This window comes from Mustela nigripes, chromosome 14, assembly GCF_022355385.1.
Source record: "Mustela nigripes isolate SB6536 chromosome 14, MUSNIG.SB6536, whole genome shotgun sequence".
Lineage (NCBI taxonomy): Eukaryota > Metazoa > Chordata > Mammalia > Carnivora > Mustelidae > Mustela > Mustela nigripes.
In genome coordinates, this window is record NC_081570.1 from 55,006,898 (window position 1) to 55,025,487 (window position 18,590).

At 36.9% G+C, this 18,590-nt stretch overlaps 1 protein-coding gene and 1 long non-coding RNA gene across 2 annotated transcripts in view; one reads left to right on the forward strand and one right to left on the reverse strand.

Annotated features, from left to right (window-relative positions):
• Nucleotides 1–18,590, reverse strand: part of LOC132001891 (uncharacterized) — a 93,140-nt gene that overhangs the window by 27,961 nt on the left and 46,589 nt on the right. Inside the window, exon 3 of the long non-coding RNA XR_009399709.1 lies at nucleotides 9,538–9,609. This is a non-coding gene — a long non-coding RNA (uncharacterized LOC132001891). The remainder of the gene's footprint in view (nucleotides 1–9,537; nucleotides 9,610–18,590) is intronic.
• IL23R (interleukin 23 receptor) overlaps nucleotides 8,035–18,590 on the forward strand; it is a 57,550-nt gene continuing 46,994 nt past the window's right edge. The window contains exons 1-4 of the mRNA XM_059376837.1: nucleotides 8,035–8,141; nucleotides 9,701–9,803; nucleotides 12,906–13,202; nucleotides 18,147–18,270. Of these exons, the coding sequence (XP_059232820.1) occupies nucleotides 9,734–9,803; nucleotides 12,906–13,202; nucleotides 18,147–18,270 (491 nt within the window). The 5' untranslated portion in view covers nucleotides 8,035–8,141; nucleotides 9,701–9,733. The remainder of the gene's footprint in view (nucleotides 8,142–9,700; nucleotides 9,804–12,905; nucleotides 13,203–18,146; nucleotides 18,271–18,590) is intronic.

Below are 18,590 nucleotides of genomic sequence, written 5' to 3' on the forward strand. Positions count from 1 at the left end.
TTATATATATATATCTCACATCTTCTTTATCCATTCATCTGTTGATGGGACATCTAGATTCTTTGCATAGTTTGGTTATTGTGGACATTGCTGCTATAAACATTCGGGTCCATGTGCCCCTTCGGATCACTACATTTGTATCTTTAGGGTAAATACCCAGTAGTGCAATTGCTGGGTCATCAGGTAGCTCTATTTTCAACTTTTTGAGGAACTTCCATGCTGTTTTCCAGAGCGGTTGCACCAATGTGCATTCCAACCAACAGTGTAGAAGTGTTCCCCTTTCTCCGCATCCACACCAACATCTGTCATTTCCTGACTTGTTAATTTTAGCCATTCTGACTGGTGTGAAGTGGTATCTCATTGTGGTTTGGATTTGTATTTCCCTGATGCCACTGGCATATTTTTAATTAATATCTAAAAGAGTAAACATAAGTCTAAATAGTATATTTCTTTTTATATAGACAATAGACAAAATATAGATATAGACATAGATATAGAAGTTTATATAGATAAAGACAATAGAAACTATTAAACATTGAGATGATGATGATTTAGATTTAGGTGATGAAACAGGTTCAACTAAGCTGGAATAGGAACAAATATGCCATGAACTACCTTATGGAATGAAGTACATTAAATCTGAAAAAAGTAACATTTTAACACATGCATTTTATCCAAAGTGTCTAGAAAAACTGCAACAGTGCATCAAAAATTTCATTTACATTTAAGTAAATAACTGGCATGCCTGGGTGGCTCAGTTGGTTAAGCATCAGACTCTTGATTTCGGCTCAGGTCATGATTTCAGGGTCATGAAATTGAGCCCTATGTCAGGCTCTAAGCTCAGTGTGGAGTCTGCTTGAGTTCCCCTCTCCCTTTCCCTCTGCCCTTCCCTCCTGCTCTCTCTCTCTCTCTCTCTCTCAAGTAAATTTTTAAAAAAGAAAAAGAAATGAAAACATAAGTCCCCATATTGCTTCTGACACCTGGCACTCAGACTATTCCAAAACAGATCCAAATTGGCTATCGGTCAGAGAACCTCAACATAAGCTGAAATGCAAGTATTTTGGTAAGCTTCACATTTCTAAAAATATATCTAAAATTCAGGCAAAGACTAGAGAAGCTTTGAGTGTTTAAAGCACCTGCAACTATTTTTACCCAGGCTCATTCTCTGAGGAATCAAATTTACAAAAGGGCACATGACAATGAGGGAAGTCCACCAGACTCAGGAAACTGACCTCCTTAAAAGTGTATATGCTGTCCAAGAGCTAGAAATGAGGACAAGCTTTTGAAATCACCCCACTTCTAAGCATTCTTAACTCTAACACAGGGATAGTAAATGAGATAAAGCTGACCTTTAATGCACACCTCACAGGAAATAGTGGTGATTCAGCTTGTACATACATCAGCTTTCAACATAGTTAAACCTACCATCAGGAGTTTGACACTGTGAGGAATCAAGCAGCTGAGAGGAATGAAGATACCATCTTCTGGATGAGTCATAAGATTTATGATATTTATTTCTCTTCAAAGAGTCTATATATCTCTTTATGAATAATGGGGTTATTAATTCAGTGGTTGAGAAAATTAACAAAATGACACTTCATTTATCTGGCAAAATTGAGTTCTTCCAGGTAAGACAACCCTCAAGATAATTAAAATACAACTTCAAGGCCATGAAATTCAAAAAATAAGTTCAATATTTTTGATAAAAACCTTACTGAAATGAATAACATTTTCTGTTACCTTCTTAAATAAAGACTGCAAAACTAAAATTGCACTTTTTATAATTCCTCAGTCGTGAGTGTTGAAAAGCAGGGCAGGCTCAGACACTGAGTTGGACACCATCCGTGAAGCAAAGTGGGCATGGTATCGTACACACTCACTGAAGGATGACGGGGCAGGAGAGGCAGTTGAAAGAGGGATGCTGACAGGATAAAATCGCCTTCAGAGGCACAAGTGTGATCAAACTGGAGGGAACACACAAGAAACTGAGCCCGAGTCCTTGATCCAGGTCAGTTTTATCCTATAGGAGTTGGCATTCAGGCCTGAGGCTTGCAAAAGTGTGGACCTGAGGCTGTTGTACATTCCTTTCTGTTCTGTTCCCTTAACTGTTTTCCTATCTTCCCATTTAGCATTTTATTCCTTTGCACTTTAATTTTTTAAATACAATCTCCTTTCCCACTGAAGGATCCTTAAAAGTCATTAACATCCTCTCTGTAGTCATAGCCCCACATACAGCACATGGCTGGTGCAAGAAAGGCCCTAAAAAATACTCAGCTCTTTCACTGGACCTATAACAGCATAAAAGCAGGATGTCACAATAAATTAGCGAAAGAAGTCTTCACTTCAATTACACATACAGTCTACAGTATATTGGAGAGCACAGAAGAGTCCTTTAACCTGGGATTAAGTCCCTTAATGCACTATGTACAGGTCTTACCCAGGTTATGACATGTGACTCACTGTCCAAGTCCATCCACAGTCACAGTGGGCTTTTCTACTTTTATCCTTACTCTCTGGAGACCCACCCCTGCAGATGCAGTCACACTTAACCCATTATAGTACCATACGCCCTCTTAAACAGGGACATCTATTTTCCACCCAGGTATAGAGACAGACCAGGCTGTACCCTGCACCCTACCTACCAATATGCAGATATGTATAAAGCATCTTCCCTGAGCATACCCATGTATCAGGGGACTTCCTCTGGCCCTTATGGGTAGCTACTGCCATCTTCTCTGCTTCAAAAACCGATTCATCCAACCACCTATCAGTTTCTCCCACCCTTCAGTGATACTGATTTTTTTATTTTTATTTTTTTAAGAAAACATTGCATTTATTTATTTGACAGAGAGAGATAGCAAGAGAGAATACAAGCAGGGGGAATGGGAGATGCAGAAGCAGGCTTCCCACTGAGCAGGGAGCCTGATGCGGGGTCAATCTCAGAACTCTGGGATCATGACCTGAGCCAAAAGTAGACACTTAACCGGCTGAGACATCCAGGCGTCCTGATTTCTTTATTTCATACAGAATTGCTAGATCACTCTACAAAATCTTAAGCCTCCTAAATCAAGTCTACCTAATGGGATTTGCCAATTTAGTGGTACCTCCCATGGAGTGTCTGAGCTTTACACATGATAATATTCAGTCACTCACCTTTGCTAAAGCTACCACAAAGAAAGGCAGCAATCTAAGTAAAAATGGTGTACCCTCTATAGGAACTCAGGACTAGTTTCCTACTCCCCTTCTCTAACCAGATTATTTAATAGCCCTAAACCAGGCCTATTAAAACCACGAGGGCTGCTGTATCACTTCCCCATACAGAAGTGGTAGGTTTTCCATCTCTCTTCAGAGTCAAGTCTCTAGGTTCCCTTTTCAGGGGTCAACAGTTCACTCCCTGGTCTGCTCATTCTCATCAACATTTGGCATCAGTGTTCCGAGGCAAGGAAGAGCCCTCTAGGCCTGCTCCCTAGTGGGTAGACCAGTGTTGCTAGGCAACCATTTTAACATTACAGGTCTTGGGGGGCACCTGAATGGCTCAGTGGGTTAAGCCTCTACCTTCAGCTCAGGTCATGATCTCAGAGTTGTGGGATCAAGTCCCACATCGGGCTCTCTGCTAGGCAGGGAGTCTGCTTCATCCTCTCTCTGTCTCTGCCTACTTGTGATCTCTCTCTCTGTCAAATAATAAATAAAATCTTTAAAAAAACAAAAAAACAAAAACATTACAGGTCTTGGTCCAGCTATACTTCTTAAACTGGGAAATCCTAACTAATCTACTTCAAGGAGTTCCTTCTAGTAGCCAGTTAGTTTATGACAATGTTTGTTGTTTCTGGATAGGGAAACTGGAGATATTTTCAATCCACAAGAGTAAGGTCAATTTATAGAAAAGCACGATTACATAAGTACATAAGTACTACAGTTCTAGCTGTTTTCTTCTATTCTAGCCTTAAGTGCCCTAAAGAGGATTTTTTAAAATTTGGGGGAAAATCTGAAATGCTCCATTATGATATATTTGCCTTGATGATGAGCTAACTCAAAATATGCTTACTAATTTAATATGGTGTTTTCTGGATCATGCATTTTATACTAAATCATCATTTTCATTCCCCTCAGCCGACAACTATTCCAAACTTTTACCAAATACCAGAGAAAACTTGAAATAGTATGACTTTTCAGAAACTTTTAAGCCTTTAAAAGAGTGGCAACATATCTCCTACACTAGAAAAAAAATTTAAAAAAATTTTTTCAAGATTTCATTTATTTGACAGAGAGAGACACAGAGAGAGAGGGAGCACAAACAGGGAGAGTGGGGGAGGGAGAAGCAGGCTTCCTGCTGAGTAGGAAGGGGCTTGATCCCAGTACTCTGGGATCAGGACCTGAGCCTAAGGCAGACACTTAATGACTGAGCCAACCAGGCGCCCCAACATTAGAAAAGTTTTGAACATAAAATGGAGTGCTTTTTGTAATTACCCTGGGACATGTTTAAATTAGACTGTCCTGGTACACCCAGATGGTAACCTTGTCTATGGAGAAAAAGCCAAGACAGTGGGTCTTCATGCTTTCTGATTAGCAAATGAAGTCAAACCACTTACATATGAGATTTGATATAGTTGATCCTCATCATTCCCAGATTCCAAATTTGTGAATTCTTTAACCAGCTAAAATTTAGTTGTAACCCCCAAATCAATACTTGCGGCATTTGTCTGTAATTTTGAAGACATGTGCAGAGTAGTGAAAATTTTGAGTCACACAATGTGCAAGTTCCCAGCTAAAAAAACTTGTTTCAGCTCTTGGACTATAAACAAATGTCCTTTGGGAGGTCTTGTTAGTACCACATTTCCCCCATTTTATACTTTTGTTTGGTGATTTCACTAAAACAGCCCCCAAGCATAGTCCTGAAGTACTGGCTAGTGTTTGTAAATACAAGAAAGCAGCAATGTACTTTACAAAGAAACTCCATGTGTTAGATGAGCTTTGTTCAGGCATAAATTATAATGTTGGCCCTGAGTTCAATGTTAATCAACAATATAGATTAATTAAGGTGTCTTTAAACAGAAACACACATAAAACAAGATTATGAATTAATCCGTTGATGAGAATGCAAGCAGCAAAAAACAAATGAAACAATAAAGTAATTAATGAATTAAACTTGATCAAAATTAAACATTTCTGATCTCAAAAAGCATGGGTAAAAAAATGAAAAAACAAGCCACACACTAGGACAAAATATTTGTAAAATATATATGATAAAGAACTGGTTTCCAAAACCATGTAAAGAACTCTCAAAACTCAACAATAAGAAAAACAACCAACCAATGAAATGGATAGCAGATGTGAACAGACTGCTCACCAAAGAAGAGAAATGACAAGTGACCCCCACTAAAAAAATAAATCCTCATTCGCACTGAGCTCTCCATCAGTCTCATCTTCACTCTCCAAATTCCTGAAAGATTAGCCAATGTCCTCTTTGGTTTTTATTCTAACTCACTTCAATCCCCTTTCTACCTCCATTTCTTTTCTGAAACTGTTCTAAGGGAAGACTACTGTCAAATCCAAAACTTTCTTTTAGTTCTAATCATATTTAATTTCTGACCATTTGATGAGGGCCACAAACTCCTTGTATCTCTTCTTGTCCTTTGGTAAGATTTTCTGTGTTTGGCCCCCTACTTCCTTCCCTTATCATTCTGGATGTGCTCTGTTTTCTTATTCTTATTTTAGTTTTAATACTACTGACATGCTGAAACCTTCCAAATTTAGATCTCCAGCTCAAACTAGATACAGTTTACCTGTATCTATAATGTCCCACCAGACAGTTCTGTCTGGCTCCTCCAAATGAACATGACCAGAACCAAACTCATCACTTTCCCACGTCTCTTCCTGTTGTGTGCTTGGCTAATGTTGTCTACTAGGTCAGTAAAAATCACCACCAGAGTCACTCTTCATGCTCCTGAATTCTTACCCTGCCACACACATGTGTTGTTCACTGCGTAACTCCAGGGGTTTCTGTTCCCTTACTGGTCACACTGGACTGTCCAGTCGTCCTCCACATAGCTCTCAGTTCCATATTTCCCTCTTAGTTCTGGCTACCTCTGCTTTGCTTTGGACCCTCATTAAGCTTTTGCTTTTCAATAGCCTCCTAACTGGGCTCTTCAATCTTCATTCAATTCTCCACACAATAATTAGAATTATCTTTTAAAAATCGAATCTAATTATGTTATTTCTCTGCTTACCAACCTTGGCTATCTCTGACTGACTTCAAGACAAAGATTAAACCATTTAGCTGGCATACAAGGCTCTTATTAATTACATTCTGCCACTGACCTTAGTTTTCCAGCTCATATCCTATTCCCTTCAACCTGAAGAAACAATTAGTCAGTCCCAAAACATCTCTATTACATGCACATTCTGTTCTTATATGTGAAATATTTCCCATACCCTCTCTTTCACAGCTTGGAAAATTGTCACTAATCATTAAAACCCAGGCGACAGTCCATTCCTCTGTGTGGTCTTCAAAGACACTCTTATTCTTAAATTCAGGTAGTTCTCAACTCTGACTCTTTATTGAAATCACTTGGAATTAAAAGAATCAATGCCCAGCCTTCACCCACACAATTTCTAATTTTCGTTGTTTAGAATAAATCTGAGTATAGAAATGTTTCAAATGTTTCCCCAGAGTATTCTAATGTGCTGGATACCAAAGATAAAAACATTTAAAAGGCAGGATGGAGTTTCTGGCTTTAAGAATTTCACTGATGGAACTGGAGGGGATTATGCTAAGTGAAATAAGTCAAGCAGAGAAAAACAATTATCATATGATTTCACTCATATGTGGAACATAAGGAATAGCACAGAGTACATTAGGGGAAGGAAGGGAAAACTGAAGGGAGTGAAATCAGAGGGGGAGATGAACCATGAGAGACTATGGACTCCAGGAAATAATCTGAGAATTACAGAAGGGAAGAGGGTGGAGTTCCTTAGTGACAGGTATTAATACAGGAGGGCACATGTTGTGATGAGCACTGGGTGTTATATGCAAATAATGAATCATGGAACACTACATCAAAAACTAATGATGTACTATATGGTGACTAACATAACAATTTAAAAATGTTATAAAAAAGAATTTCATTGAAACAAGTGACTTAACTCTCATTTACAATAAAAAGAAATACATGAAGTGGAAAGATATTCATGTTGAAGTAATAAAGGATGTGAGAGGAAAGATTATGCTGGGAAAAGCCCCTGGTGATACCGACTACAAATGCACCAAATATCTGGTAATTGTTTTGTTTTTTTTTTTTTAAACAGTCTCTTATTTATTTATTTATTTGTCAGAGAGAGAGAGAGTGTGAACACAGGCAGACAGAATGGCAGGCAGAGGCAGAGGGAGAAGCAGACTCCCCGCTGAGCAAGGAGCCCGATGCGGGACTCGATCCCAGGACACCGGGATCATGACCCGAGCCGAAGGCAGCTGCCCAACCAACTGAGCCACCCAGGCGTCCCTGGTAATTGTTTATTTGCTTATAGAATCCTGCTAAAGCATGGGTGATAGTTCAACTGATTTGTTATTAAATCACTTTAAACATACAACAAAAGAGCTGTCTTGGTAATTAATCAACATTATATCTTTAATGCCCAGAACAATACCTGACACATATTAGACACTCAAAAATGCTCAGTAAATAAATAAATGGTCAACAGTAGCATTTAAACTGTCTTAAGAAACTGGTTCATAATAAATATCAACACTAATTGCAAATTAAAACTAAGCATTATATTTTTGTATATTTTGGTGTTATATTTTGATAGATAGACTCTACATATGTGTTCTACTTCTTGGATGAGACAGATCTTTTTAAATTAAACTGAGAAAAAAAGTACTAACAAAGCAGTTCACGTTCAGTAATCTGGGTTTTCCCAAATAGTGACATGTGAGCCAGTCATTTCGAACTGGACAGTTTTTGAGTTCCTTTTCAAGAATCTGAAATGTAGGTCAGGGCTTTGCTGACATTTCCATTTGCCTCATTGCTGAAAATCTGAAGTGATTATTGACAAGCAGGCAGTGGAGACGGAGGACATGACGCAGGCTACAAGATAGCAACCTGGCCCTGAAGTGGAATTACGTGCTTCCAGCAAGTTAAAAGGTAAAGAGACAATGATCACCCAAATACCTAAAAACAGCTACATTTTTGTTTGGAAATACATGGGCCAGGTTGTTTTTTTCTTATAAGTTCTTATGATATTTCATATGGTGGTTACTGATGAAAGGTGAATCTAAAATACTGTCTGACATCACATCATTTTAAAAAAATAATTACTGCAAATATTCTATCGGGTGAGTAGTTAACTTCGAACGAGGAACATATTGGGCCTTGCTTTGCCTATTATTTATAAAGAGAAGACCTAACATTGCTAACAAATTATGAAAGAGATTCTTATATTCATGGGGGTCATGGGTACCCCAGTTTGTAAAAATGTTATCAGATATGGATGGGGTACCTGATAGCTTAGTTGGTTGAACATCTGACTCTTGATTTTGGCTCAGTTCATGATCTCAGGGTCCTAGGATCGAGCCCCATGTCAGGCTCCATGCTCTGCATAGAGTCTGCTTCTCCCTCTCCCTTTGTTCCTGCCCCCGCTCATGCTCTCTTTCTCAAATAAATAAAATCTTTAAGAAAAAAAATGTTATCAGATATTTAAGCTATATGACGTCATGATTTTGTTTTGCTGTTTTATATGAATGGCTCAGGTTTTATTAAACAGGTAAAAATAATTAAATAATGTTGGTTATTGAGTAAGTGAATTATTCAATAATGTAGGTAACCGACTAAATAATGTAACTCTAATTGTGAACTGATGGCAATATTGTTTGGAATTTATATAATGCGTTTCTTTTCAACTACCTACAGATGAAAAGGCTTTTTTAAATAAATGTAACTGGTGAGAGCACCTATGCTTTTGTCTTACTTAATCTTCTGTAATCAAAATTGTGCTTTCTTTCTGGAAGTTCTTTTTTCTTTTTCTTTTTCTTAAAGATTTTATTTATTTAATCGACACAGAGAGAGAGACTGTGAAAGAGGGAACACAAACCAGGGGAGTGGGAGATGGAGAAACAGGCTTCCCGTTGAGCAGAGAGCCCAAAGCAGGGCTCCATCCCAGGACCCTGAGATCATGACCTGAGCCCGAAGGTAGACGCTTAATGACTGAGGCACACACCCAGGCACACTTTTTCTTGCAGTTCTGCAAATTTTGTCTTTTCCCAAGTTTAACTCATCAAAGACTGCTACTTCTGGAGCTGCTTAGGCACAGAAATCTGGTCAGGAGAATTTATCATCTGGAGTTAGAGCAGAGGTTTCTGAGGAGAGAGATAAGATTAGATAAAACTGTATTTTATCAAGGGTCAAAAATCTACTAAGGTAATTCGCAGTGACTTTTGAAGGATAAAAGCCATCCTTTTGCTTTATTCTTCCATCTGTATTGTATCTCCTCACATACCAGTGACTTTTCTTTGCCTTGTTTCCTCCTCCCTTCCGTTCTCACCTTCCTCTTTTCTTCCTTTCCTCCTTTCTTCTTTTCTTCCTATTGAAATGGTCTCATCAAAGGCAATACGAACTGTCGGGGGAAAAAAACGTAATGCCTTTTATTATTGTTATTTTATTAAAATATTATAATTTAAACATTTTTCATATTTTTTCTTTCCTAGAGGGGAACAAAGAGCTTTTTCCTGCTTTTAGGAATGAATCAGGTCACAATTCAATGGGATGTGGTAATAACTCTTTACATATTCTTCAACTGGTGCCACGGAGGTATAGTATTTTTAGTACTTATTGTTATCTTTTATTAAAAAAATGTTGAGTGTTTATTATTTTCAAAGCATTATGTTAAGATCTCTGAAGAATCAGAAATTGTAAGATTGGAAAAACTATATGCACATAAAAATTTTATGCATAAATGAAATAAAACAGTCCAACCTCCCTCCTAATGTCAGGATTCCTTTCTCAAACATCCCTAAGGATCAAATCTCTAACTCATATATGAATATTTCCATGAAAAACCTAAATATTCTGAGCTGCCGTGTTCTATCTTTGAACTCTTATAACTGTCACATGATAATCCATCAAACATTTGAATTTAATTCAACTCCACAAACCACTATTGACAGTTACTATGTAACGAGCACTGTGCTGAGCCTTTTAGTCCTCACAACTTTGTGCAATACTATTGTGCTATTATCATTTACATTTTATAACCCACACAAACATGTAGCACTATTATAGATACAGGCATAAGCAGCTTTGAGGAATCCAGGAGGGGGATCATCAGAAATTTAGGCAGGATAACTCTTGGCATTTGAGAGTTTCTACTGAAGGCTTTGTGTCCTGGGCAGGTTTCTAGACCTTGAAGAAAGTTTTGCAAATTGTGAAGTTACTCAGAATAACAACAAAAGGAAACTCTCTTCTGTAAATTGGAACATGATTATATTGGAGATGTAGAGGTAGCCCTATCATCAGAATTAGTATTCCTCCAGCAGGTATCACACACTCCCAGAGTCAGACCACAGGTATCTAAGAACATTTAGAAGAAATAAGTCCCCAGCTAGCTTCTTCCAGCTTTTTGAAATATGCAAACCATAAGTAGGACTTGTGTTCATACATTCAAGTAATTAATATAGAGTGTAGAAAAATGAGTCAATCCCCTCTGATATGGTGTTAGAGACCCTCAGGCTGTCCCTTAGAAATTATTTTATAGGGATGCCTGGGTGGCTCAGCTGGTAAAGCATCCTCCTTCAACTCAGGTCATGATCCAGGAGTCCTGGGAACACTGAGCTCCCCGCTCAGCAGGAAGTCGGGTTCTCCCTCTGCCCTTCATGTTGCTCGTGCTCTCTCTCTCTCTCAAATAAATAAAATCTTTAAAAAAGATTAAAGAAATTATTCTATATATTATTGTTCAACCTATGAATAGTTTTAAAATCATCCAGACTACATTTTTTCCAAGTTCCCCCTTTTCAATAAATAGCTCTGCCAAAATTAAACAAAAATTTAAGAGAAGTTTAACATTCCTCGATCAATTGACTAATCCTATTAAAAGAAGAAATTAACATATTTGTATAACTTATTCTTACACAATCTGTGTTGATTCCCACTGGCTACTGATTTTTTTTAAGTACTGAGAAATCATTGGCTTACTAATTTATTCCTGAATATACTAAAGCTCTGTGGTCCAAAGTTTCTGGGGTTCTTCTTTATTCTATTTTTGAAAACCAGGACATTTGTCCAAATCTGAAGTCTTCTGACATTTTTTATATTTTCTATTTTTTTCAAACACTACTCATAATAATTCTTTTTGGTATTGATATATTTTTTTTTAAGTCCTGGGGATTCAGTTTGTCTAAACTTGAATTGCTGACCTTATTTAAAGCAGTTGGATGCTTTCTTAAAACTTCCTTTTCATGTCTTTGGTTTCAGTGTCCTCTTAATAATGATGGAATTATTTTTATCAGTATTTCAACATTTAAATATTTATAGTTTATACATAAATGTTCATTATGTAAATGGAAATATTGAATTACATTTGTATTATACAAGTTAATTCTTTAGGCATTGAAATCTAAAGATAAGGACCTTTTAAAATCAACTATTTACCTTTATCATTATTTTAAGATATTTTAATGCAAGTATTTCCAGAAGACAAAAATATATTTTCCTTTTGTGAACTTTATTTAACTGATACTGCATTGCACTGTCATTTGAGCTTATGAAAATGACTTTAAATTATTATGTTGGGCTATAAAAATAATACATTCACTATGTAATTTTTAAAACACAGAAAAAATGAAATTAAAAATGAAAAATTAGTCTAACACACAGATCATCATTGTTAATATCTTAGTGTATTTCTCTTCACTCATTTGTTTCTGATATTGAGCCTATATTAAATACGTTGTTCTGCAATTTGCTTTTTAACAAAATATATTCTGAATATTTTCCCATATTTTTAAATTAATGATGAATTTTAAGTGGTTATCAAACAATAGATTTTTTCATTAGTAAGAGTATAATTTTATTCATTAAACTCATAATCTTCTTTTTTTAAGATTTTATTTATTTGAGAGAGGGAGAGAGCACTAGCAGGGCAGGCAGCAGAGGGAGAGGGAGAAGCAGGCTCCCACTGAGCAGGGAACCCAATGGGGGATTCGATCCCAGGACGCTGAGATCACGACCTGAGCTAAAGGCAGACGTTTAACCAACTGACCCACCCAGGCACCTCTAAACTCATAATTTTCTGATAAAAGTAGCCATTATCTACAGAGCAATGAACAACTGATTGAGTAGATAAAGAATGGGGTTTGGGTTCTGCAGTGCCAAGTATTATTTCTAATCTTACCTTTGAAAATGGCCTAGCTTCATAATGCCCCACTCTACTTTAAAATAGAAGAGCCAATTATATTTGTTCTTGAGACAGAGTAGCTTAAAGGCTGACCCTTAAAGATTTGTATCATGTTGCTGAGCATCAACACAGTAAAGCACAGTAAAAACACATTATAATAAACTAACCAGGGATGCCTGTATGGCTTAGCGGGTTAAGACTCTGCTTTTGGCTCAGGTCATGATCACAGGGTCCTGGGATCAAGCACCACATCAGGCTCTCTGCTCGGCAGAGAGTCTGCTTCTTCCTTTGCCTGCTGCTCTGCCTGTTTGTGATCTCTCTCTCTCTGTGTCAAATAAATAAATAAAATCTTTTTAAAAAAATAATCAATTAAAAGATACAGTTAGTCCTAAAATTTTTTCCAATGAAGATCATTTAGTTAATAGAAAAGAATAAAATTTAAATGCAATGGCATATTCTTTTGAATCTCTTGTTCTAATGTTTTACATGGAATTTAAAAAATTTTATCCATTTGTTTCCAGGAATTACAAATATAAACTGCTCTGGCCACATCTGGGTAGAACCAGCCACAGTTTTTAAGATGGGTATGAATATCTCTATATACTGTCAAGCAGCAATTAAGAACTGCCAACCAAGGAAATTTTATTTTTATAAAAATGGCATCAAAGAAAGATTTCAGATCACAAGAATTAATAAAACGACAGCTCAGCTTTGGTATAACAACTTTTTGGAGCCACACGCCTCTATGTACTGCACTGCTAAATGTCCTGGATATTTTCAAGAGACACTGATATGTGGAAAAGACATTTTTTCTGGATGTAAGTGTTGGGGCGCACTCAAAATTCAAATGAAAGCTCATCTAGCAAACTAGTCTAAAATCTTGTTAGGGCGCCTGGATGGCTCAGTGGGTTGGATGGGTGTCTTCCTTTGGCTCAGGTCATGATCCCAGAGTACTGGGAATGAGCCCCTTGTCAAGGTCCCTGCTCAGCAGGGGGGCCTGCTTCTCCCTCTTCCTCTGCCTGTCAGTCTCCCTGCTTGTGCACTGTCTCTCTATATCAAGTAAATAAATAAATAAAACCTTAAAAAATAATTAAAAAATAAAATCTTGTCTGACAATAAAGACAAAAGATAGAATTTACTTCTTATATTAGTCTAATATAGGAATTGCAAGCCCAGATGCTTCCAGGGGCCAGTTTGGTAAAATTTGAGTCAAGGAGGCTGGTGGGATCTGTGCAGAGAGGAAAGCACATAGATAGTCTACTGGGGACAGCCACTGCCCAGCTCCATCATTTATGATGACTCCATATTCCTAATTCTTTTGACTCTTTAAAAGAAGACAGACATATAAACTTTCAGTATCAACTTTACAATTTTTTAAATGCTTCTGATGCATTCAATTAAAGTTGACACTAGCCTGTCCAAATGGCATACATGAGGGGCAGTGTCCTCAGATTTTAAATGTTGTTCTTTTCATCTCTTCTACAGTTATTTTTTTTTATTTGTTTTCCAAACTACTATCATCTGCCTTGAAGCAGATCCCGTCAAGAAATTTTGAAGCTAAAATTCAGGGTGAAAAAACAGTTGCAAACTAGCTTTGTGTTCCTGCTATACTTCTTACCAGCTGCACGACCTTGGGCCAGTTAATCTGTCTGAGCCTTGATTCTATGTCTGTAAAATAAGGCCAGTTACTCCAGCTGTAGTAAGCATCAAATTTTAATAAACTATTTGAAAATATATTATACACTTTAAAGTACAGGACCAGTGTGTTAAATGCACTTAAAATTGCATGCTTTTGATAAAACATGAGGAGATTCTGATTTAATTTCCGGCTCCTAGTCCCACTGCCACAAATGTGAATCATTTTTTGTTACTATAACTATTAAGAAAAAGATTAGGGGTGCCTGGATAGCTCAATGGTTTAAGCAGCTGCCTTCGGCTCAGGTCACGATCTCAGGGTTCTGGAATCCAGCGCCTTTGTCAGACTCCCTGCTCAGCTGGGAGCTTGCTTCTCCCTCTCCTTCTGCCCTCCCCCTGCTCTAGTGTGCACATGCATGCAGGCTTTTTCTTTCTCAAATAAAAAAATAAAATATTTTTTTAAAAAAAGAAAAAATCACATTCATCTTAAAAATATTTGTTAAATTCAATTTGTATTTATAGTATCTTGAAGATGTGTAAGTTATCATAGTAATATGAGCTCACTTGTATAATTACATACTTAATTCTTGGTTATTGTATTATGAGAAATAGATCAATAAATTCAGCACTGTTTTAACCCAGAGATTCATTCCCTAGAGCATCTGGACTCAACTCCAGTGAAGAAAGAGAGACGGCTTTGGTGTCTTTGTCATGCTCCATATTTTTGACAATCAAATATGAGTTCTTATTCTTCCGCATCTCCAGATCTTAACTAGCAAGAACAAGACCACCTGCTGGTCACCACTTGCCCCTAGAGTGGACACAAGAGAAGGAAGAGGCTTCCTTGTTCTAAATAAGGCCACTGTTGTCCTTAATTCTGGGACCCTGATCTTGCATGATTTTCAAAATAAAAAAGAGCTATGGGAGGTGGTAGAAGTGAACTGAGGAAGGACCACAGTGGGTTTTGGGGTCAAAGAATAAAGTTGGCCAACTCATGCCTTAAACTGATAATAGCATACTAAACTTGCCCTAAATTATGGGAACTGAAGGCATAGGAAAACTTCTTATCTGATGTATGAGGACTCCTTAGCTTGTCCACATCCTCAGGACACATAAACATCACTTAATGCTTAAATATTTTACTATTTATCCTTTTTGGGTGGAGGTAGGGTGTTAGAGAAGATGCAATTTCTTTGGAGGGCAAATAAGAAAATATGAGGATTTCCTCCAAATATGAGGAAAGGTTAGCTTTTAGTTTAAAAAGAGGAAGAAAGGAGTCAAAAGAAGTATGGCCTCCTTCCTTGGGTTGCAATTTGAGTGACGAAATTTGAGTAATGAATTACCCCCAGCAGGTCTTCTAGTTTTGCCCCCAAATGCAACCACCAAGCCATGTTCAGAATCAGGCAACGGCCTTTGCTCCCCTCTGGGACAATATCATATAAAAATTTCAATTCACTGGGGCTAGCTGCTTAGAAAGAACATCACTCTTTCCATTTATGTACTTTGTGACTTCTTACATAGGGTTTTGGTTATGAGTGTTCAATTGTAACTGCCAGGTAAGAATTTACTCTAACTCTTGGATCCAAGAACCCCTATGTTCTTGGGCTCTGCATTCTTAGCAAATAAAACTTCCTAGTTAAATAGGTCAAAAAAGTTTTTTGAAGGTTTTTGTGGTACTCTAGAAATCACATTGCTTTCACTGAGTTACTTTGATCACAGGATATTTGTCCTGTGAGCTTTGCTATGTTAACTTATCATCACTGTTTTGAATAAAATGATTATGTGTATTTTTTAGACTGGAAACAGATCATAAAAGAGAAAGAAAATAAATGAGTCAGTGTTTTCCTTGAAAAGAAATCCAAATATATTTAGAAGTTTCTGTACTTTAAAATGTAATTTGTGAAATATAAAGTACTATATCACAGTCTCCATTTTTAGTCATCATTTTAAACAGTTCCTAGAACCTCATCTATGATTAAATGCACACATATTATGGGAAGTTTGTTTTATTAGTTTCACGCCAATCATGGGATAAAATATTATAATATGTCTTTATTCATTCACAAATACCAAATTAGAAGTAAACCATACATGGAACGGTCTGTTTCTATTTAATCATTTATTTAAAATTTTAAATATCTTTGACTTAAATTTTGACCATCTTTGATCTCTACTTATTGTGGGAAAAACAGCCTTTTAATCCAAAAGGTCCCTTAATATTTGTCCTTAACACTGCTACCTCGTATCACTCCTGGCACAATTAAGCCAGCCTGTGCTCTCCTTGAGAAAGGAATTGCAGTGATCTTTGCCAGAAACATTGGGCCTCTGTTCATTTTAAATTCTCCTCATTATCACTTTATTAATAAAGCTAATCATATTATGAGATAATCTTTACTGAGTGGTTGCCATGCACCAAAAATGTTTTAAATTATAGAAATTAAAAGAAGAAGGATTCTACCTTCAAGAAACTCTCGGTAGAAAATGATCCTTGGCTAGACTCTGAATTAACAAATCTGGCCTGTGATTACTAAGTGCTCCAATAATAGGGGAGGGATGGGACTGGTAGGATAAAGCGAACACATAAGCCTCATCCTTGTGTATTTTAGAGTATTCCCTGATATCTGACCATAGAGCAGGTTTTTCCTCCTTGATGTTGGGTAAACTGACAATGAGATTAACAACAATAAGGTCTTACTCTCATAATTGTAATCATACTCCCATCTTTATATACTTCACATTAACAAATATTGCACTTATCTGCATGTGTGTATATACTCTATTTGATCTTTTATAAAGTTAATTAACCATGAGGCATTTATAACCCTGAGCATTCATTTTATATAGAATACTGTGGAATAACATAGCCCAAAAGATTGACCATTATCTTTTATGATGGCCAAATCAATGATACTCTGTCTAAAACTAGAGGGGGAAAAATAACTTTAGCACAAATCACTGTAATCAGTGAGGGACCACAACTCAATCAATATTCAAAATGACTTTAATTTATGTTTCCAGACCTACCTCCTTTAAGACCCAAATAAAACTTAAATATTTCTTTTCACTAATTTGGAGTCCAGTTTCTCTCCATTGAAACTCAATGCTACAACTCACCAGAATGTTTTAAAGTAGTTTAGTATGTTCTTACTGCTTGAAATTGTTTTTTAATTGTAAACTCAAATTGCATACAATATAGAAAGCTTTTAAAAATTTAGGCCAACAGAAAGGAAACACCCATTGTCTCTATATTCCCATAATCTCACTACTAACAATCCCTCTTTGATCATTTGAAATATGTCTTTTAAGTTTTAGTTTCTCTCTCTCCCTTCCCCTTTCTCCCTCTCTCCTCCTTCCCAATCTCTTCTCTTTCTGTCTGTCTCTCTCTCCAATGAGATCACTATATTATTTTGAAACCTGCATTTTTCACTTTATCATATGGCCAGAATCTCTTTCATTAAATGTATTTCTAGTGCTTTCCAGAGGCTAGATACTTAAATTATTGTCTATAACTTTGTTTTGAAATGCATTTTAGGAGTGTGTTTACTTATAGACATATAAAGAGCAAATGGGAGATGAAGTAAATGGCCAGTATAATATAGTCTAGATACTAAGAATAGGAGATACAGCCACCCAGATGGCTCAGTGGGTTAAGCCTCTGCCTTCAGGTCAGGTCATTGATCTCAGGGTCCTGGGATCAAGCCCTGCGTCTGGCTCTCGGCTCGGCAGGGAGCCTGCTTCCACCCCTTTTCTCTCTGCCTGCCTCTCTGGCTACTATGATCTCTTTCTCTGTCAAAGAAATAAACAAAATCTTAAAAAAAAAAAAAAAAAGAGTAGGAGATACTGTAGTAGATGAGGAGAGAGGATTTAAGGAGTGATTTTTTTTTTTTATGAGAGAAAATCATATTAGTACCCCCAGAGGAGTAGAGAATATAGTAAAATATTACAAAGAATAGCAATGCTTGATGGCAAAGTAGATTGTTAGGTGAGATGGTAGGGATGGAATGAGGGAGGTACTGAGTGCTGATTAGGCTGGTTTCCTAAATAAAATGGGAAGTTTATCAACTAACAACTTGATAAAGAACTTTCATGTTTCTTGGGTGGCTTCTAAGTGATATATTTTGTTGCAGATCCACCAGATGTTCCTGACAAGGTAACCTGTGTCATTTATGAATATTCAGGCAACATGACTTGTACCTGGAATTCTGGGAAGCCCACCTACATAGATACAAAGTATGTGGTGTATGTGAAGAGGTAGGTTCCTGTAATAGTTTAACACGAGCAATTCCACTCCAGTCCAGCCAGTGTTCTGCCTCCAGCAGGGATTCAAAAAAATGAGCCTTTAACAGTAAATGTACACTGATAACCCCCAATTCCCTAATTATCATCAGTGAAGCTACCCACACCCTTTTTGGGCCATTCATATTTTCACTCTCTGGGACAATGTGTTCTATAAATTTTCTATCCTTTAATTCAATGGTATGTAAATTGGGGGCAGGGACTTAATGGCAATATAGCACAGAATAGTTTTAAAAAAATCTTTTCTTTCATCTCAGCTCTATCCTCTTTCTAGG